The sequence below is a fragment of the Paramisgurnus dabryanus genome, chromosome 9, assembly GCF_030506205.2.
Source record: "Paramisgurnus dabryanus chromosome 9, PD_genome_1.1, whole genome shotgun sequence".
Classification (NCBI taxonomy): Eukaryota; Metazoa; Chordata; class Actinopteri; order Cypriniformes; family Cobitidae; genus Paramisgurnus; species Paramisgurnus dabryanus.
The window spans coordinates 40,804,379-40,827,552 of record NC_133345.1 but is presented as its reverse complement, the minus strand read 5'-3'; the positions used below and the strand labels follow the sequence as shown (position 1 = coordinate 40,827,552).

Sequence of the window (23,174 nt, the reverse complement as noted above, 5' to 3'; positions counted from 1 at the left end):
GCTTGTAAATACGGCTTTAATGTCCTAATACAAATAGGGCCTAGTCTTGAATTCATCTTAACCCTGTCCAAATAACTGTCCCTTAATGTAATGTTTAACAATGCAAAACCTAAAAACTTTTATGTGAAATGTTTTTCTTGAAACATGTTTTTCTATCTTTCCAATGTTACGTTTAACGTCCACTTGTCCAACGTTATGACATTTATAAATTTTTATGTGTGATTTAAATGTTTCTCCGCAGTATAATTTAGCGTAACCTGACAGTACCTGTATGTCTTGTGTGCAGTACCGTCAGTGGCTCCTGCCAGTGTAAGAGGAGGAAACGGTCGCAGACACGAGCTGGTCATATCCTGGGAGGTACGTTTGAACTCAGCATGCACACTGAACTCCCTACTGTGATCTCATGCTATGCTAATGAATATGGCATAAAAGACTCGCGGTTCCCAGCCAAATGGATTCATGCAGCTAATTGACTTGAGCGTTCGTAATTATATTCATGCATAATTGCCACCATTGCAATTTGCCTATTGAAGAATGGCTACAGTTAAAGAGTTCACTAAACCTACAGGAACAGATGAGCAATTATATTCTAAAGAGAGTTTTATCTTTTGTGTCAGTACTGCTGGATAGACAAAGGATTTAACACTGCTATAGGTTTATGCTAGACATTTACCTAGCAAAGGTTTTTGTAATTAGTTTGGCTGCAGGAAACAAATTGACTTCATTTGTCAGAGGCTGAATAGGACACTTTATAGTATAGATACATACATAAATAAAAGCAGACGTGGGTCATTCAAATTTGGCTGGGTGGTTAAAGGGATACTCTAGCCAAATATCAAATTTTACTCTCATTTGTTTGCAGGCTACTGTTGCCACAGCAGCTGACCAAAGCGAACAATGAGCGGTCTAGTTATTTATTATGTCTATTGCTTCAGCATAGTGAGTGTTATTATAGTTTATTATGTTTGAAAAATATATATATATATTCTAATAAAATTCCATCGATTACCCGCAGAAGACCTTTATTAATTTGATATAAATTTTATCGCTTTAATAACACATTATTTTGTGGTGTGACAAAGTGAGAACACATTTATTATTGGACTTTACACGGACTTTAAACTTAGTTTAGGTCCTTGATGCTGATTGGTCAATTCAGTAACTGTGGTTTATTAAGGGGGCAATCATGGCCTAATGGTTATAAAGATGACCATAGATGACCATTAACTTAATTTATCTGTTTTCTTTACTGTTTATATGTCAGGGACTATGTCTTATAATGAAAGGATGACATTTAATGATTATACTTACAAAAAATGTTTTATTATGTGGTAACAAAGGATTAAAGGGTTTTTATACTTTTTACTTTTTATACTATTGTTATTATTATACTTGATTTTTTAATTAAGTGTATATACAGATAAAAGTATGAATTTCTTTCACTGGCATAACTAGAGCTAATTAAAATGATTAGCCTACCTTAAATTCATTTTTTAATAATGAATGAACTTTACTGTTAAGCTGCTTTGAAACCACATGTATTGTATAAAACACTATATAACTAATTATGACCAAATTTAGCTCTGCCTTTAAAATTCTTATTCATCTCAATGGCAGCAACTCCATCATTTTAAGTCGTTATGGTTTGGATTTTGTGACCTCAAGAATGAAAAGTCAATGAAAAAATGCTTATAATGATAGTATTATACTTTCTATTCTGAACCATTGCAGAGATTTATTCATTAACATGTTGGCTAAGATTTTCTTTTATACCTTAAATGTGCTACTGGTTCAAAGTGACTTCATTTTTAAAATCGAAGGTTGAGAGGATATTTTGATGGCCTTGTACTTTTGTGGCCATGGCCCAAACTGAACACTTGATGTGGGCTGAGTATAATGCCAGAGTATATGATGTTTAATATATTATTTTTATTTGCTTGTTTCTTGTGTGTGTAGTATAAAGTTTGGTGTGATGTGTGCACAGTAACACATTCAATGTGGTCTATATATACAGTTAATATATGTTTTATTAATCACTGGAAGCAATGTTTGCTTTTAGCATTATTCTTTATTGAAAGTTAGCAGTTTTTCCATGTTTGTACGTCTTTGGTAGTCAATTAAATCTGTTGTGTTATTAAATAAATTATAAGTTTGGTTAAACAAGAGCGAAGTAAATGACAATTAACCTTCAGCATTTAAAATGCTTCCCCTGCTGCGGATGGATGTGAAACATCTGTTTGTAATCTCAATCCTAACAATGCCGGAGCAAACTCCAATCAGTGTTTCTCACCATTTAAAGATAGGACAAGCAGAAAATGGTTGTTAATAGTCAAATCACCTTTAGCTCTGTGCAGTGCAGATACACATTTAAAACCGAGAAAATAACAAGTTATCCAAATGAGGTCAGTTAAAGGTGCCACTGTCTGGTGAGTGTGGAACAGATGCAGGCTGTAAGTGACGGTTATTAAATGCTCAGACGCCAACTGTCGCCATCTAAATAACTTTCATACGGAGACAAGTGTACCTCAGTGGAAAATTAAAAAAGATAGGGTTCATTCCACATGCAATAGAATATGCTTACCGAGATGACGACCCCTTGAGAAAGCCATGAAATGTAACTACACAATAATTGTAGTTTTAAATTGTGCTTTTGTGCCAAGGGTTCGGTAATACGCCCAGTTTGGTTATATGCTCAGAACATGGTTAATGTGTCTATGGACAAGGGACGTTTTATGTAGATGTTGTTCAGAGTCATTAATATGTTTCACGTGTAATATTTGCCTTTTAAATGCACATGAGGCTTGCCATTATTTCTCCTCTGCTGTATCACATTAAGAGACATTCTAGTAGGTATCTTGACAGGGGCTTCAGGTGCTATTTAGAGACCCATAGTACATCATATTAAATTACATATCATTTAACGTGCGCTTTTAAACCCAAAGCATTTGCTGTGCATTAATTGGACTGTCCCTCTGGAGCCTAAGTGCTTTGCTCAAGGACATAATGATGACTGAGCTGCCTTACGAGTTTTGTAATTCCTCAGTAATTTAGTAATTCTCTGAGGTCTCCCGTACCTGAATTTAACCCCTAACCTGTTTAAGCCCAGATCCTTAACATTAACCATTAGAGCACCATCACATGCATCCCTTTTGAATGGATGGTATCACTGTCACTGCTGCTATGGAAGTATTTGACTCTTTACCTAACTCCAACACTCCAACCAGCATTTCCTCAGATCATTTCTCAGATCATGCGATTTGTTTACTAGATGTGTATTATTACTTTATGAAAACAAAAGACTTAGATTAAAGGTCACATTCTTTCTGAACTCGATACGTATTTACGTATTGGGGTAATGCATTACAAGTAATGGGCATTACGTAATAATATTACTTTTCTGAAGTAATGAGTAAAGTAACGCATTACTTATTAATCAGATTAATATTTGAGTTACTTTAATAAAAAAAAGTAATGCAAGTTACTTTTTTAGTTTAATTAATTCAATAAAAAATGTACTGAATTAAACTAAACGTAGTCACATTATGCACTCTATGCGTACACGCCTGTGTGGGAACAGTTTGAGTCTGAAACTGAGATGGCAGGCCAGAGCTTGACATTTTTGTGATGAAATATGTAATTTCTGAATGAAGAACTTTTCAATCATGAATAAACACCTGCAAGGCCTGAAAGAGATTAAGCCTCAGCCAAGAAAAAGTAATGTAAAATGAACTAAAAAGTAACGTAAGCATTACTTTCCATGAAAAGTAACTAAGTAATGCAATTAATGGGAGTAACTTAATATTGTAATGCATTACTTTTAAAAGTAACTTTCCCCAACACTGCGTATTTCTGAAGGAGGGACTTCTTAGAACGAGGAAGACATCAGCCCGTTTTGAGGACAGTGAAAACAACAAGTAAATTGTGTGGAAAAATACCACGTTTTTTTACATGTGAAACATGAACACATGTTATAGTGCGCGTTGTAAAAACAATTAAAGCTTTAAAAACACAGAAAGAACAGGACCTTTAGAAGATTGACTTGAAATATGTAACAGATATGTCTAGTGTGTAAACTTAACTCTTTGTTAGAGCTCTCGACTCCCATGCCAGACTGATCGCCGGTTGGAGTCCCACAGGGGTTTGAGATGGGGCCGCTAATAGTCATATCTTGGGATAAGATATCTGGGCTCTTCTTGGGCTTTAATGCAGATCCTACCTAACAAACATCTTGTAAAACTGATGAATCACATAACCACACCCTCAAAAAACCACTGCGATGCCTTGGCAGCCATGAATAACATCATCATGGTGTATTACAGTATATATCTACTTTATGTTAGTTTACTATTTTTTCTTGCATGTTTTATTCCCATTGCTAATAATATACGTCTTTCAATTGTATACTTTGCCATTAACATTTCCTTTTTTCCCATGAGGCTTTGGCTGAGGTCACAGAGAATTAATTTAATGGATATCAGTCTGTGTGATCTATATTAACTGCAGCTGATAGATCATTATGTCATGGGTAACCCACCCCCTAGCATTTTAAAAGACCTAATAAGCCCATCTTTGATAAATCATGACCACTGAGATTATGTAGAACATCACCTTCTTTAGATCATTCCCATATAGTGTTTCAGCTCCGCCCCATTTATCTGCAGTCTGGTTAACCACTTTAGGGCCATTGAATTGGCTCAGCATTTCCAATCAACGTTGATGAATATGGGACGATACAGAGCAGAAGAGGTGCTGCTTTGGCAGTCAGGACATGTGAGCTGGCCGCTGTGCTGCCTCTCCAATAATCTCTGGGTGGTTGTTGGAGACTCGGGCGGCTGGGCAGAGCTCTGCTTATTAAATAGGATGAATGACTAAACAGCCCTGCACGGCTGCTCATTAGCCGCTGCAGAGAGAGAGAAAGAAAGAGTATTACAAGCTCCAGAAGCGATGGACTGAACCATAACGGTCGCCCTACTTCTGCGTGACGTCCACCATGCATGCCAATATGAGACTGCCGACAGACTTCATTGCCACCGCGGCTGATGCCTTTTCTATGGCCCAAAGCCTTTTTAGATACTTCCAGTTCCAGTCCACTTTGTAGCCAAACTGATTTCTTTGTTTTAAAACAGCCCTTTATTGGTTGCCTCATGCAGAAAACCTCAGCAGGCGGCAGTATGGTTGGTATTTGCACACACTCTAAAAAATGCTGGGTTGTTTAAACCCATATGTGGGTTATAAATAACCCTCTGCTGGGTTGTTGTTACCCAACTATAGTTTAAATCAACCCAGCATTTTTAGAGTGTGATGTCTGGGAGCTACAATAGACAAAAATTGCCTCATCCCAGTCTCGTGCATTTGGTTGAGACGACATTTCATTGTCGGTCTGCGGTCCGTTTCCCGAACAATGAAATAACTCGCTAACTAACTAACTACCTACTCAAGACTGTTTCCCGGAAACCATGTTCAACAATGTAGTTGATGATGTCACTTTGGAGGTGGAGTACTTATTACTCTGTTTAAATCGATTTATTACCTATTGGTAATAAATAGGTAGACCTATTACCCATGTTTTTGTGCATATTAAAGTAGAATAGAAGAAAGTTAAACCTCAAACAAAAATGACAAATTTCCCCTTTAATTAGTGCTGTTTACACAGTGTTTAGAGTGTGATGGTACAGCCAGTTCTCTCCCATCATTCCTCTGTCTCATTTTGGGTGTCGCTGTCAGGGGACGAGACAATTTGGAAGCGGGTGAATCAGTCAAATTATGGCGTGACGGACAGATTCATTGCCAGAAATGGAAGAGAATACAGGTGTTTGTTAATTATTAAATTTGCCCAAGATTTAATTCCACCAACTTACATTTTAATTAAATTTCAATCTCCCTTAATAGATTGCATTTCATTCTATTAAACGCCTAGCAGGTGTTTCAGACAGAGTTTCTTATGGACTCACAGAGAAACCTCAAGCAAACGTCAAACTTTTTTAAAAGAGAAACGGAGGAAATTGTCAACATCTGGACAGCCAAAATCAACAAATGTGACCAGCAGACTGTACACACATTTAGAAAATTAGTAATTTGGATGGAAGTTATCTTTGCTTGCGTAAAGATTGATTTATAGTTCTGCGCAGGACCTACACTGGAAAAAATTACTTTCTTACTTAGATTATTTGTACTAAATACAAAACAAAAAAAAATATTAAATCGAGATGCTTTTTTTCTTTAGAAATAATCATATTCAAATATCAACAAGCTTAAAACAAGCAAAAAATCTGCTTATGGGGTAAGAATTTTTGGTAACACTTTACATGAACATGAAGGAGATTTATGCACATTTATTACAACTGTCATAAAGGGGCTGTTTACACTTGGTATTAAGTTGTGTTTTCATCGATCGGATCACAAGTGGACGAGAGAGACACATTACGTTTACACCTGGTATTTAAATCCGTCTCCTTTATCCACTTTCGACCGCTTCTATCCTGAATACTGTGAGGGGGTGGTCTGTGAGACGGTGGGCGAGTCTCTCTGCTGTCATTCAAACGCGAGCGGGAGTAATTATGAGTTTATATGGACGCAAACTAATATTATGTCGGAGTCCACTGCTTGTTTAGCAAGTAAACATGCTGCACAGAGTTTTGTACGTGTGTATGTAAGAACTTTCTCTGAATTTTCAGCGCAATTGATGAAATAGGATCGCGCAACTTTCACACGCTTTCAAAACGAAACTATGGAGATCAGACGCTTTAGTTTTATCAATGAAAGGCTAAAAATAGCGCTGTTCACCGTATGTTCACGCCAGAAGTCGAAAAAAGACGTTAAACTTGTGTTTAATACCTCAGATTAGGTAAATGGGTGGAGAGAAGGCAGTCGCGTGTGGCTGTTCGAACGCATTCAACCACATATGCGTTCCACAACTCCAAAGCGATCCGATCGAAAGTGGTTTTGACTACCTCTGGATGTGGTTGAAAGTGGTCGAAAGTGGACGAGCTCAAAACGTTTTGAACACCGTTTACACCTGGCATTAACGTCGTCCACTTGTGATCCAATCGACGAAAACGCATGTTAATGCCAAGTGTAAACAGCCTCTAAGTGTCATTTGTTAAATTATGTTATTTTTCATGGAAATATGACCGTAGTCCCTCTCACACATGCAGTCTTTACTGGTAATTTACTGGTAAATTGCAGTTTACAGATTATATGTGAACAGAAGCTTTCTGGTAATCACTGCTGCCAATTTACCAGTAAGAGGGGTTGTAAGATTACCGCTATGTGTGAAACAAAAATATAGATTAGCGGCATTTAGAACGGACGATGTCATACCTCGCTGACAGCTTCGGGCTAACCATAACGTTTTGATACAGATGACGTGTTTACCCCCACATTGTTTACGGACGTTTCCACACACACGCTGCTTAAAAGTCGACCACACCTGAAGTTAACGTCCACATTTCTTCACCAAAGTTGTTTAAAACAGTTTACCATCTATTTGCCCAATTGCTGATATCCTTAGCACATTCTCTGTGAAGCCTAATGTGCGAACAGTACTGTTGTTTAAGACACCGTTTTCGTTTGATGTTGCCTAATGCGCAATGTTGTTTGGTCACGAGCAACTTCGCAACCGTCAGCGTTTGCCATAGCGTTTGGCATAGTATTAACACTTAATGACATTTAAATGACAGTTTAATGTAATGTTAACCCATACAGCTAGGTAGTTTCTTAAAGATGCAATTTGTATGATCTGTGTGCTAGATGGCGCCAGATCAAATCAATAACAATGGCGTTGTTTAATGAAGCTCTGAAGCAGCGTGGAATTATTGGATTTGAAGTCTTAAACTCAACCGCTGATGGCCATCAATCAGACGCGAACGAGAAATCACGTAAGGTAATCAAGTCTTATAAATGTTGCGTTTGATGACATCGTTTATTTCATTATGTAAGTTAATATGTAATGTTCAAAACGAAATTGTTAGTCATAGTATTAGTCCAAAGTCCACAGTATTAGTCCAATTCGATGGTTAACACAGCACAGAATTAAGTTTTCAACTTACAATCTACAATGATTTTTCACAAAATGTATTGACAGTACAAATCTTATTGTGAAGTGTCTTAAAATGACCATTTATATTGCTGTACAATACCTTTTGATGTGCATATCGTCCGCGGGAAGACGCGCTAATGTTGTGATCAATATAATAGCATACGTTTTTTGAAGGGTTACGAATCAAAACAACTCACCCATCGCGTAAAACACAAGCAGGATCAGAATCTCTGTCTAGTTAAATGTTGTCGCGAAGCTCTCTCTATCCAGATGCAACACCAAATTAATCCTCATTCTTTCTCTCGTTTTGTTCCAAAGTCTTCTTGGGTCATTTGGTTGGCCCGTACGCTTACGGGAGCTGTCTTTGCTGACAGACGGTAAAGAGTAATCCATAGTCCATATGGCAAGCGCGTAGCCCGACAGGCGCAAATGCATAGTTCCGCATTGTCCACGACACTGGCTGCGTCCGAAAACTCAAGGCAGTGTTTGTTGCCTCGCTGCCTCATGAGGCCATGATTTCGGAGGCATGAACGCAGCTCAGAGAAAGGCTTTCAGACGCACTTCAAAGGCAGCGTGTTTGAAATATAAACAGAGAGCGCCTTTGTGATAACTAATCACATATTTGAAAACTACAATACTAATTTCTCGCTAGAAATGCCATTAAAATGTGTAAAAAGTGAAAATATAAGTTTATTTACACTAAATTTGTGCTCCAGTCGCTTCCTTGGCCGCCATTTTATTTTTTCGAGCTCGACCACTGTTGTCATGTGGTTTTTACGTCAGTAAAGGCAGTGACAAAGGGTCACATGGATATAAACGTCATTGACATGAGACTGCACTGCCCCGTGTCAATGTTTTGAATGGAAATTTTCTCACGATTTACAAGTAGTTGAAAACATTACAGATATTGATAGTAATCAGCTGGACAAAATATATAACACTGGCCTAGTGGTTTTTGGACATTTTACTGCAAATATCTTACAAATTGCACCTTTAAGTTTGATAATTATTCTGCTATTTCAAGTTGTCACAACAAAGAAATTTCAAACAATGTAATCTTTGTCAAAAAATGACATAATTGAACAAATGACGCTTAATGACAGTTATCATAAATTTGCATAAAATCTCCTTCATATTATAAGTGGTGTCTTGTTAGTTCTATGAACTGACTTATGATTTAAGTAAAGAAAAATACTTAAAAATAGTTTACATGATTTTATTATGCACTCTTTGTTTTAGGACCATGCCGAAATGTTACCATCACACTGTGTGAATGACAAATGAGAGTTAACCAAGTAGATTTTAATTTATATGTCAACACTGGTCTCTACATAGACATTATGGTATGGGATAAACACAGTATACTTGGCTGTTTTACCAAATTTTTGCCACTGTATTTTCACAAAGATTTCAACATTGATTTTCAAGAGTGAATGGTAAAGGACTTCAACCTTTAGCAGAGCATTGCAATATACGGTTCACTTTCACCAAGTGATTTTCAGAATTACTTCCAACGGAGTGCAGATAAATTGATATCACATTTGTTATTCACAAAGCGTCGTCACCCGAACAGCATATTTACCAGAGGGCCCGAACCAAACCCCCTTGACATCCCGTTGATAGGGTTCAGAGAACAGTGCCAAGCTCTGGCTTTATGGCGTTTCTTGGATGTGCTGGATTAGCGCATGTTTAATTGATGTGTTTAGGCTTGGCATCAAAGCGCTTGACATTCACAAGTGATTTGTTTCATTACAACAGAAAATCTCCAGGAGTCTTTTGGGACTGACTGACATTTAATGTAATTCTCTGCCATTTACTGTTCCTTCTTTCTTAGAAACGGCAAAACAAAAGATGTTATTTAACTAGAAAAATATGGAGATTTAAATTGTCTACTGAATACATTTAAAGCTTCTGTTTGTTTTGGCAGCGTTATGGTAGAATTAAAGCTTTGTCGCTCCGTCAAAGACTGAACTGATTTGAGCATAAAACACATTAAGTTTAGGTTATTTTCAATGAGAACTATATATCAAAAAAATCTGTAATGGAAATATCAGAAACTGTAATGGAAAAATGCATTTCTGAATTAAAAGTTGCATATTGATTGTTGTTACAGTACACAAATTTGATGCTGGGAGAATAAAAAGGAACAATGAGTGTTAATGTATCTTTCGTGCTCTATGACAGTCAGGGTGGACATATAATAACTTGACATGTTTAATCGGAGTGATTTCTGAAGTTATTTACGCCTGCCGGCTGTGTACGAATGTTGCTATGTTCCTCAGTTTGTATGGAAGTCTATGGGAAGTCTAGTTTGTTTTCCCCCAAAAGTGGGTTTGAACCTGTTCACAGACATTCTATGACATTGTGTCGGTTGTACATATAGAAGAATGGTGAAAAATTCCCATAAACACACTCCTAAACCTTGTAGAAAGTCTTCAACAAAGAGTTGAAGCTGTTGTAGCCATAGATATGTATAAAAGCTAGATGTGTTACGGTGGGGTCTCTAACGTCATCACCTGGTGGCCATCTTACCTCAGACAGCTCGCTCACTCGTAGCATTGAGTTTAATGGTGCAGTTACTTTTAAATGACCATAACTTGCTCATTTTTTGACCAATTTTAAACGGTTTGGTTTCTTACAAACGTTATTAACGTGGCAATAATTCTGGATGCTTTTTTTGTATAAGTATGCAGTGTCATAGGTACATCTTGATGTTTATAACAAACCACACATTAAGAAAAAAAATTTAGAAAGTTATGGTCATTTAAAAGTACCTGCATCGTTAAAACTCGATGCTACGAGTAACGAGCGCCCTGTGGTAAGATGGCCGCCAAAATGCGGACGTTCCACTCAATTGGCCAGCAGCATGGGCAAGACATCTAGCTCCATATTAAACCTTATGGATATAAAAGTAGGTGTCCCAATTCCCCACCCCAAAAAAAATAATAATTGTTTTACTTTAATAAAACATTGTATTTTTGTGATTTTTTAATTGTAGCTTCAAGGAGAAACATTGCAGATTTATTTTTGCATATTTCTTTGCTTATCTTTACCAAGGGCGCCAATATTTTTGTCCACAATCGTAGACTGTGCCAGCTTAAACTTTTTTAAACTGTTTTTAATAAGAACTAATATTTGAGATATCAGCATTTTTGCATTTCTGTCTGGACATTTCAAAGATTATATGAATGTAACAGTCAGTTCCATATAGGATATTTTGGGTAGTCTGTATCTAATTTAATTCTCAACTCTAATTCAACGAAACAGCAGAGCAGCCAGACTAATGCAAAACTTGCAAGCGAGATGCCTCGGACAAAACTTTAATTTAAGCTGAACTGGAAAAAGTTATGCTGCCACAAATTTTCCACAAATAAGTATAAATACAAGGCCGTCCAGACTACATCTAGAGGGCTGATAATATCCCCTGCAAAAGTCTTCATAAATTACCTACTGCATGGCCGCTTACCCTGCCCTCATTTCACCAAGCTCAGCTGGCTACATATTATTAAGATACTTTTCCAATTTCACTTGTCTCTTTGCAGAGAAATGTTTATTTCCCTCAGCAAATTGAGATATTTGGAGCAATGTTATCAGAAAGAATGTAAACAATGTTTATATTTAAATGTAATCGCTTCGGAAATAAATCAACGGCCCACGTTAATGTGTATTCTCTCTCGCCCTCAGCCCGTTTCTGAAGAATTCCAAAACGGGGAGGGTTTCGGCTACATCGTGGCATTCCGGGCCAATGGGACGCGTGGATGGAAAGAAAAGATGGTGACCTCGGCAGACTCCACCACATATAAGTACAGGGACGAGACCTTCCCCCCTCTCACCCCATTTGAGGTGCGGGTGGGAGTGTATAACAACAAAGGCGACGGACCATTCAGCGAGGTGGTCACTGTGTTCTCAGCTGAAGGAGGTGAGAGACCTCCGGAGTTTATTGCTATATTACGTAACTTCAATAACAGGCAGCTCAACGGTACGAAAATAATATCTCAAACCTTGAAAGACATCACACAACAGCTAAGCCAGGGCTTTGAACGGATGTACTGTCTGGATTTGTGTCTGGATTTTGAGACATTGTGGCTGACGTTAAAATGCAAAAGTGTCAAACATAACATCAAGGAATTTTAACCTGATGCCATCACCTTTATGTCATTAAAGGAAAACACCACCGTTTTTCAATATTTTACTATGTTCTTACCTCAACTAAGATGAATTAATACATTAGAGCTGTGACAATACATCACATTCCCCATTAAAAAGACCTGCCTGAAATCGATTCTGAGTCGCAAGGCTCCGATTCTATGTTTTATGCACAGCTTGTGCGTGTACTACACTGTAAAAAAAATCTGTAGAAATTACAATGTTATTGCAGCTGGGTTGCCGGTAATTTACCGTAGATTTAAATGTATGTTATTTACTGGCAAGAGTTTGTTCAAAGTTAAATATATTTTAAATATTAACAAGTCTTTATCTTTACAGAATAAAACTATACAATAACAGCCTCATGCAAAGCATTCTGGGAACCAGAAATCATCATCAACCTTTTTCTGTTTTTTGCTTCAAATTTTGTTTCCCAGAATGATTTGCTTGATGCTGTTTTTTTACTTTTACTCTGTAAAGACAAAGACTTGTAAACGTTTAATGTTCATTTAACTTTGAACAAAAATGTTGCCAGTAAAAAACATAAATTTAAATCTACGGTAAATTACCGGCAACCCAGCTGCAATTTCTACGGAAATTTTTTACAGTGTACGGCTCTGTGATCAGTAGAAAGTCCTTATCAATCTAAAATCACTATGAGTCAGAGTTGTTTATAATGTGAATTTAAAAAAGCAACACTCGTCAACACAATCATTCAAAACATTCTTTATCAGGGCTCAAAATTTACTTTTTTATTTGGTAGCACTGGTGCTCCCAACTTTAAAGAGTTAGGAGCACCAGAAAAAAATTAGGCGCATCCATCCAAAAATTTAAAAGCACCACAACTACAATGTATATGTTAAAAAATTTATTTTATTTAAAATAAAACACCACCATCGAGCTTTACACATCCTATGGCCAGCATTTAAAATTTGGTCTTCTATTTTATTTATTTATTTTTTGCTGCATAGTTTCCTAAATTAATATCCAAATGCTGTTTAAATAGTATAGCAGCAATAATAATTTAACAATTACAGGTAACATGATTAAGATTACAATAGAACATCTAGCAAACACATAAAACACTGATTAATTTTGACATTACAAAAGTGACCTTATAGAAAGCTAATATATTGGTATTGATAACTGCATTACCAGGATGCTATTACTACTAAATAGGCAATGTTTTTAAAAATACAACAAAAACATACCATCAGCATTGTCGTGTTCCACATCAACATGGACCACAAGGATGTTTGCCGGATGTCCATTCATCAGCGCATGCGCACTTACACTATCAAACACTATTTGATAGACAGGTCGGTGTCTCCATCAATAATGAACACATCTGTAACGACACGTCTTGTGTTTTTGGCACTTTCGCCATGTTTAAGCAAGGTCTGGCGCTTTAAATGTTTTGACTCCGTCACCAACGCCGTTTTACTGGATTTACAGTAAACACAGTAAGTTACATTGAGCCATTTTCATAGCGGAGACACTCGAAATCTTTAAGCCACTCTCGCTGAAAGGTTTAACGTCAGGTCTTATTTTCTGGTAGTGGAGTCGCATTTGAATCCGGATCATCGTCATTAATTACAGTAGTAACATTGGCTGTAATCGGCTCGTTCTTGTCATGCTCGCAGTTCGTCTTTTCACATTTTCGCGCTTCACGTACCAACTTAGCACGGCAACAAGGAATGACTGACGCTCATATTAGCCAATCTGCGGCATGCAGCATCACAATGTAAATCAAGTCGAAAAACAGCAAAATGGAAAGTCGCACAAAAGCTCCCAAATATATTTTAAGATTGTACAGATTCAATTTCGGTCACATATGCGACAAAACTAGTCGCAATTTCGAGCCCTGTTTATTATCATGAAAATACCTGAAACAATCTGTGGCACAAATGGCGTTTCAACACAAGAGCGCCCTCTGGCTTTTGGATGTGGCAGCATTTCACGTAATTCATTCAAATTCAATCATTGAGAAAACGCGCATTTGCACGATCAATCGACACAGCCCTATAGTTCATACCTATTTTTTTCAATGCATGCACTTTTAATCTTTGTAAAGTGCTTCTTAAATGTGTTAGCATTTAGCCTAGCCCCATTCATCCTATGGTTCCAAACAAAAGTTTTATTTTGTGCCACCATACTTACTTGTGTAACTACTCATGTAACAGTCTTTAAATTGAGAAAACATGGAAGTGTTTGGTGGCTTCTATTCATCCCTGTTTGGATCCTAAGGAATGAATGGGGCTAGGCTAAATGCTAACACATTCACAACGCGCTGTACAAAGATTAAGTGCACGCATTGAAAATCTAAGTTAAGGTAAGAACATAGTAAAATATTGAAAAACAAAAATGAAAGAAATGGATATTCTTGAAACCTTTGACAAAAGGTATGAGGCACCTTTATTTATAATTGCGTATATTACTTCATTATTAAGGAGCCCCTAAGGGGACATGGAGCAAAAATTAAATAAAGTTTAGTTTCATGTGCTTACGTGAAACTTTCATGTGCTTACGTGAAACTTCCATGTACTCACGTGAAACTTTCATGTGCTCAAGCGAAACTTTTTATTTGCTTACGCGAAACCTTCATGTGCAGAATTTTTTTTTAAAGTTTAGTTTTGCGTGCTTACGTGAAGCTATCGCGCAAGCACGTGAAACTATCGCGTGCTCACCTGAAACTATCGCGCTTTGTGATAGATTCACGCGATAGTTTCACGTGCGAAACTAAACTTAAAAAATAATTCTGCACATGAAGGTTTTGCGTGAGGCACATGAAAGTAAACTTTAGATTTTTTTACTCCAATGTCACCTTAGGGGCTCGGTACATTATAATCTGGTCTTGTCTACCTTTTTATTAAAGTATATGTAAAGTTTACACAGTTTGGTCTTGGCAGACTGAATCTGTTAACGTAAAGTTTGCTAACTAAACTAATAATTTGTTTTCGCCTTTTTGTCCTTTGAAAAATATCACTGGCCAGATGGAAATGATCAAGATGGCCAAACAGTTTTTTTGTGTGCTCACACCATGTCAGTCTGTTTTGATGCCAGGCATCAGAGATCTGTTTCCTGTGACTGCTGCTAATGTGATGGATGTCCTGTGTCCCTGTCAGTCTTCAATCTCGCAGCGTTTCTCTCATCTCACTCTCCTCTGGGCAATAATCTCCATCACGCCGCTCCACCATTTACATCTGTTTAGACTCTTCACACTTACGGTTAACACACAAGAGATGAAGTTTGCGTCCCAAATACATCATCAGCCATGTGTGCAGTTATTTGTTCTGTATAGAGACGATTTTGGTGAGGAGTCTGAAATGTGCCGCTTTTTAATGCAGAACCCAAGGAGCCTCCTACTGACCTGCAGGCGATTGCAGTCTCCTCCTCAGAAATGAGAGTGATGTGGAAGCCGCCCGGTCCCGGTCCTGGAAGACCCCAAGGCTATGAGGTTAGAGAGAATGAGAGAGAAATAAATTGATCGATGGCTCCGTTCCAAAATCTGATAAGCTGCCTAGATGGATAGCATTTTTGGGCATCATAAGGCAACGCAACATTGAGGCTGTACCAATAGTTATGCTGAGAAATGTCACTAAAATGTATTGATAGAAATTAATTAATGAAGATAATCTGGTACAATATTTATATTTGAATCTCTGAGGTTTTTATTGCAGACTTTGCAAGGGGTAAGACATTGCTATTGACACATGAGTAAAATCTAAACTTTCTCACATTTCTGTTATGAGAAACACATTTTTTTATTTATTAGATTTGTGATTTTTATCTTTTATGTGGGCATGTAGGCAGTTGACAGCTTTAGAGGAAAGCAACATTCATAGTCATGACCCCTCACTATTCCTCATTAGTGTCTTCTCAATAGTCAACAGTTATGCTTTCTGAAGAGAGAAGGAAATTATTCAAGGCAACAAAACTGTACAGTTGTGCCTCCAGAGAGAAAGATTATTGTGTTTCATCGCCGGGAGATATTACATGCTCGGCTATTATGCTCTTCATGCAAAATGTATGATGGTTATTTAAACCAAATGATACAATATTGCGTGAAATTGGCGGAGCCCTGCTTTGTCATTTATTGAGGCACCTCAATCTTGTTTTCTCATCGCTGCGAAATATCTTTGAGATTGAGGAACATTTCCTTGTTGGGTACAGGTGACTTACTGGAAGGACATGGAGCAGGAGGAGACGGGGAAGAAAAGGAGGACGGTGGGAAATGAGACGAGCATGCTTCTGTCAGGATTGGAGGGAAACACGCAGTATTTGATCTCAGTTAAAGGCTTTAACAGCGTCGGTCAGGGCCCATCAAGTTCGCCCATCAGAATCAGCACTAGAAAAAACGGTGAGTCCCGGCACGACTTGTATGACTTAGGACCGGTGTTACACCAAATTCTGTGATTCCAGAATTATATGACTCTTATTTGATAATAATTTGTTACATTTTAAATAACGCTTTTCTGCAGACCTCAAAGCACTTTACATATCAAAGGGGGATTCCTCTCAACCACCACCAATGTGTAGCATCCACCTGGATGATGCGACAGCAGCCATATTGTGCCAGAACACACCAGCTTATTAGTGGAGAGGAGACGTTTTAAAAAAGCATAAAAATATCTTCGTCCACACACGACCATAAAAACATATTTGTCTAATAACAGTTTACCTTTAGTTCATGTACTGTATGTAGCCTAGGGGTGTGCGATTTTGGAAAAAATACATATCTGGACTGGATCATTTAGCCTGTATGATAACAGACAATATTTTGTATCCTTCAAAAATGTGTTTGTAAAAAGTCTTATATTGTTCTAGCTCCCCCCTACAAACATTATTATGATCAATATGTTAATGTTATTAAGGTCTTTGTGATTTAAAACGAAAGCATTTAAATAAAGAAACAGTAGCATATATAAAATACTGCAAATGCAAACTTCCATCAAACATAAGAGTTGATGTATAGCTTTAGCCTATGCAAATGCTTATTGTTTTAATGTAGCGAGTTAAGCCATTTCACGCTGTTATGTTTATATTAATTCATTGTTCAGAGTTCATACTGATGATCTTGTAGTCTAAAATTGAAAAATACCAAAAAACTTATCTTTCCTTTACCTGTCGCTGTTCTTTGTGCGTGTATGGTGTGTATTCCCTCAAAAAAAGCATGGCCTGCTAAAAGTATTTAAAATTAATATGACGTTAATTTTTAAAGTGCGCCACTAATTTTAAGTTTATTAATCTTGATGCAAATCAATTCAAATCACATTTATACATTTCAAAGGATTCACCCATTCCACAGAATTCACACATCACTGTTTGGCAAGCTTATTGTCCTCTATTTATAATGCTAATATCACCTTTACCCCCACCCCACATTCCAGAACATTATCACCTGGCCCTCATGCAGCAAATAGATATTTGAGCAAACAAAGCCCGGACAAGAAAACGATTAGATACAGATAGTTTAAAATATTGCCACATAATTACTTTCATAAATAATTGATTTCCTATAAACGTATTAAATACTCTTAAAACTTTGATTAAAACTCAAAATAGACATTTAACATCAATATTATATTTTGTTGCTACAAAAAATGATTAAAAAAGTAAATTTTTTACAGTTTAGAAGTACAGCAAATTCGTGTAATGTGCAAGGTGGACAGATAAATTTTGTTACCCTTCAGACCCAACTTTGTAAAATTACAACATTGACATAACAAGCTCAAAATCTAATATAATCAAAACATTCAGCTGTATCTTAAAATGTACATGATCTAGACACATTACTAATCACAGAAAAATTGTTATATTTATATTTACGTATTCATTTTAATTTGTGTCAATCATGGTTAAACATTAAATTTGTGTAACTATACTAACCTTGCTTTTTTATTTATTTGTAGTTAGTTAAAGCATGGTTAATTTTCGCAAGGTTTTGTCACAGTGCTGTGTCCATTAAAGTGGGCATCCTATAGCACTAGAGTAAGATTGATGTACTGTACTGTATGTATAGAAAATACGTGTGGAGAGATGAAAAATAAATAGAAAATTTCATTGAATGTGTGATCATTGCACATTTCAGACCTTCCTTATTTAATAGGTATTTTATTTTTCTCTCTTGGTAAATTTCACTTACACTCTCTCTCTCTCTTTCTCTCTACAGCCCCTAGTTTACCCCCAGGCAACTTAATGTGGATTCAGGAAGGGAACAATGTTTCTTTATCCTGGGATCCAGTGAAAGCCAGGGACAATGAGTCAGATGTCATCGGTTACAAGGTCGGTCACGCACACATTGCTGATATAATGCTGAATTCAACATTGCCACACACGCATCTATTGTTTCCGTTTCACATTGCAGGTGTTACTGCGTCAGGAGGGGCGTGGCCACAGCCAGGTCACGAGAACTCCAAACTCGGCCATCGTTTTGACCCTTCCTGAGGGAGGGACGTACATCATCGAGGTGCGTGCGGTGAGCGATGGAGGCGAAGGGGCCGCCAGCGCCCAGGTCAGACTGCTTACTTCTTCTGGTAAGTGTACACTGCTGTCACATTTTGAAGTTTAGCACAGCATGGTTGACCTGACTGCTTTTCTTTAGCTCTTGTTAAATTTCCTCCCCATGCACAAGCCAATTATCCAATCCAATTCTCAAAACATAAAAAACATGTTAAGTTTACCATCATTATACCACTAGGACTAGTGACCCATTATAGTGCAAATACCATTAAGTTCCTTTCTGGATTTCTTTTTCTACCGCGTCGTAATTACAGTCTTCACAACCTCTGGTACAAATCCGTCTTGCTGCTTTTTCCGCTAAGCGATTTTTCCCTTCCACACTTTTCTGCAATTAGTTCAGCTCGAGCCATTAACCATATAGCTACAGACTCCATTCAAATGTTGTTTTGTAGATAATTTCAGTCTTAAGATCATTTCACGCTGACCGAGATTAAATTGCTGGAGATTGTTACGTTGTTAAGTTGACACTGTTTTTATATTTGCATTAATAAAAATAAAAGTCCCTATAAATATTTTTTTAACCTTTTCTTTTTGTATAACCAAGTTAGGCTTAAAGGAACAGTATGTAGGATTGTGGCCAAAACTGGTATTGCATTCACAAAACTTGTGGCTAAAACTGGTACTGCAATCACACAACTGGTGGCCAATACAAAAAATGACAACATAAACATCAGTTGAGGGCTGCAACTCCACTTTTTAAATTGCAATATCCTGGCCAGACCACTGTTGTCAGTGATTTAAGTATTTGAAATGAAAATGATTTCTTAATGTCTAGTAACACATCAGGGCCATTTTATGATTAATTGATATAAATTTCTTACATACTGTTCCTTTAAGGAACTGGTATGATCTAAAACGCTAAACTCTATTAGAAGATATAAGCATTCAAAACGTACAATTTGGGTGCCTCCCAATTCAGGGTCTGGATCCTTTTAAGGCAGGGATGGTCAACTTCGGTCCTGGAGGGCCGGTGTCCTGCACAGTTTAGTTCCAGCTTGCCTCAGCACACCTGCCTAAATGTTTCTTGTATGCCTAGTAAGACCTTAATTGGCTGCTTCAGTTGTGTTTAATTATGGTTGAAGCTAAACTCTGCAGGACCGAAGTTGCCCATCCCCGTTTTAAGGCTACGGACTTTGAAAGTCGCAAAGCCATGACACCTTATTATCATGCATTCTTGATTGTTGGCATTTTTACTGTTGATCACCATGTGGCACCATTAACCCTTTAGTAGGCCTGTACAACAGAGCTTAATTTCACTTTATGTCTCGCAAACGCTTGTGTTTTCCTTGTGGACATACAAGTCTACCTTTAAAACCCACTGTCAAGTTATTCATCCTAATGTTACTATATTAGTCTCATTTCCCCCTCTTTTAACTTTATTTCCAGGAGTGCGTGCAAAGAATGGGCAGATCTCCGTTCATTATCTGCCTGCAGGCTTGGCGTGGACTTCTCTGTTCCTGTCATTATTGGTGCCTTCTTTTCCCTTGTGAGGCTACTGAGTATCCTGAAATCTTCCCATCGCCTGCCCTGCGACAACCACTCCCAACTAAGCCTATATGAAGGGAACGGGCCTGCCTGCTGTGGCCCGTACCATCGACAGGACCTAAAGGCCAGCCAAATGGAAGTGCTTCTTTTCCAGGCAAATATCACGAACTTCAACTCTGGACGACTTCTCTGTATTTTTTCTGTTTCCGGGTTTCTTTTCAGGACACGTTTGTAGTATTGTGCTGTGCAAAGTTCAGAGACGACTGTCTGAAATCGTGTACGCCACGATGCCGTTAACAAGACATTTTATAAAGTAGGGACTTCCAGAGAAGTTTGCAAAGCTGCTGGGACCGTCCGCTGCTCTGTGCGAACGTGGCTTCCCTCATTACGTTACCGCATCCATTTTTACCCTTCGGCTGCCTAACAAGCGACGCAGAGTAAAGCTCAGTAGAGATAAGTGCATTGTTTTCTTACTCACAAACGGAGCGAGAAGTGAGACATTTTTATAGTGCTGAAAATCTTACTATTTCCAGACTTGCTTTTTGTACATTGTGTTACCTTTAGAGAAACAAACAAACAAAAAAATACAGTGGTGTGTTTCGGTCGGCTGCGTCAAAGTTTTTGAACTTCCGTTCACGTTTTTGTTAAGTTCGTTGGCTTTTGAGAACCAGTGAGGTTGCTGGGCAACAGTGAAGCTGATGGAGGATCTGAACTCAACTTGTCGTGCCCAAACACTTCAGTAGACAAAGACCACGGCCGATCTGTGACAGTTGAAATAAATGTGATGTATATTTTTAAAGGGCTCTTGTGTGTGTCTGTTCTGGGTGAAGATCTCTTGATCTGATTGCTATCGATTCGTTCTATCAACAGAGTTTGTTGCGGCCAAAATTGAGTTGGAGACAATTACATTGGTCAGGAATGATTCTGTTCTTACTTCAGCTGCTCAGAGATCCCAGAATTCAATAGTTACCCTGAAGCATCGCTTAGAAATCTGCTCTGGGCTTTATAAAGTCTATAGCCAGAGGAGCAAATAGCAGGTGTAAATCATTTGAGAATGGGATGCCAAGCCAATATATAGTTAGCTCTTGAATAGATTCAGTCATTTTGAAAGGCTTTTATTGAAACAGTATGTTCTGTAACCTTCAAATACTTAATACTATTCAAAAGCACTCAGCTTGAATAAATACAGTTAATTATGCATTAACTTGTTAACTACAAATATGTAAGAATTTGTTTTAAAACTGAATCCACCAGAAATTTCTATTCATCACTGTTTGCAGATTTTAAAGAGCACCTATTATGCAAAATCCACTCTTGCGAGGCGTTTGGACATAAATGTGTGTTGGCAGTGTGTGAACACAACAATCAATCCAATCTCATTAGACATGATGTTTTGATTATTTTGTTAATGTGATGTCACACTGATAAAGCCCCGCCCACGGCTACTGACTGACTGGTTAATTTTACCCAAAAGCTTTTCTAAATGTGTTTGTTGGCACATTGTAGCACTAATGCGGCTAAATATACTGTCCATTGCACTCACTTTGCGTTTATAAGGGAGTGAGGAGCTGTAGCTCATTTGCATTTAAAGGTACACACATGACAACTTTTTTGCTCTTAACCAAATAGGGACATTTTGGACATGCTATAATAAAAGATGTGTGGAGTGTTTTGAACTGAAACTTCACAGACACATTTAGGCACACCTGAGACTTATATTACATCTTGTAAAAATTGGCATAATACATAGGGGAGAGCGGGGCACAACCTAACGCTTTTTGGTTTTGTCTCAATCATTCAAAAAATATTTGAGTTTGAATAATTATATTTTTACACAAGCAACACACACATCTCTGCTACAAATGAACATTTGAAGTTTGTTTCTAGTACTTAGCATTCTTGGACAATTACACCAAACATGACAGAAGTGCAAACGTTACAACTTACCCCATAGGTGGGGTTAATTGTAACAGGCAGGGGGTTAGTTGTAACGCTTGCTAAAAATTAAGTTTGCAGGCAAATATTTCAAACTATTTTGTCTATATACTTAAAGTGGATATTGTTTATCTATCTGTCTATAATAGACAGGTATCCACACTGTATTCATTCATCCAGCCGTTTTCTAACAATAGTTCAATTATAAATGAATACAAATGTCTAAATATGTGAGAAAAAGCAGCACAATTATGACAAAAAAATTTTATATGTGACCCAGTCTGTAATAATCATACTACAGTTTCAAAAATCTAATTCTGAGATAATGAGCCTCAAAGTCTGATTTTAGCCATTCATTTCATTATGATTTCAATCTTTGATGTGACCTTATTCAATCAATATTAAAGATATGAACAAAAATACATTTGACACACAATTTTTGAAAAGACAGACACATTTATTTTGTTGGCAGCCAGCAATCATTTGTGTGTAGCCTATTTAAAACAACAGCAAGAATTACGCTAGCGTTAGCGGTTTTGATATCGTAAGTGCAGAGGGGTTAGTTGTAACACAGCGTTACAATTAACCCCGCTGGGACAAAATATTTTCAAGCCCACCAAAAAAGTTGCTAAAGGCTGCAGACATATTTCAAAATAATGCTATGTTTTAGTCAACAAGACACTGATTAATATGATATAAATTTGGTTTTGGTATCTTACACACCCATCTCAGAAACCGAAAAAAACATATGATGAAAAATGTACTTAATGCCACCAAAACACTCGTTCATTAATAACTCTCTGGAAAAACATGATACATTTCCATAAATAAGCGGGAGCCCATCTTTTGGCAGCATAAAAAACAATACCGAATAAAACTCGCTCCACCCAGTGCTACAATCTAAACAGTCCATGATACAATTAACCCCGCGCACTCCTACCCTTTCAAACAATCATCATCTTGTTTAAGACTGGTTGAAATTTAATTTTTTTTACGTCTTGACGCTGTCATGCTTAGCTCTGCTTCACTGCCAATCCCAAGATCCCTT

At 37.4% G+C, this 23,174-nt stretch overlaps 1 protein-coding gene across 2 annotated transcripts in view; it reads left to right on the top strand.

Annotated features, from left to right (window-relative positions):
- The window catches only part of cntn5 (contactin 5), a 286,113-nt gene extending 264,611 nt beyond the window's left edge, over positions 1-21,502 (top strand). For both annotated transcript variants that reach the window (XM_073815840.1, XM_073815839.1), the window contains exons 18-24: positions 287-357; positions 11,723-11,957; positions 15,532-15,641; positions 16,358-16,544; positions 18,357-18,469; positions 18,552-18,720; positions 20,093-21,502. In XM_073815840.1, the coding sequence (XP_073671941.1) occupies positions 287-357; positions 11,723-11,957; positions 15,532-15,641; positions 16,358-16,544; positions 18,357-18,469; positions 18,552-18,720; positions 20,093-20,196 (989 nt within the window). In that variant the 3' untranslated portion in view covers positions 20,197-21,502. The remainder of the gene's footprint in view (positions 1-286; positions 358-11,722; positions 11,958-15,531; positions 15,642-16,357; positions 16,545-18,356; positions 18,470-18,551; positions 18,721-20,092) is intronic.
- The last annotated feature ends 1,672 nt before the right edge of the window (positions 21,503-23,174 follow it).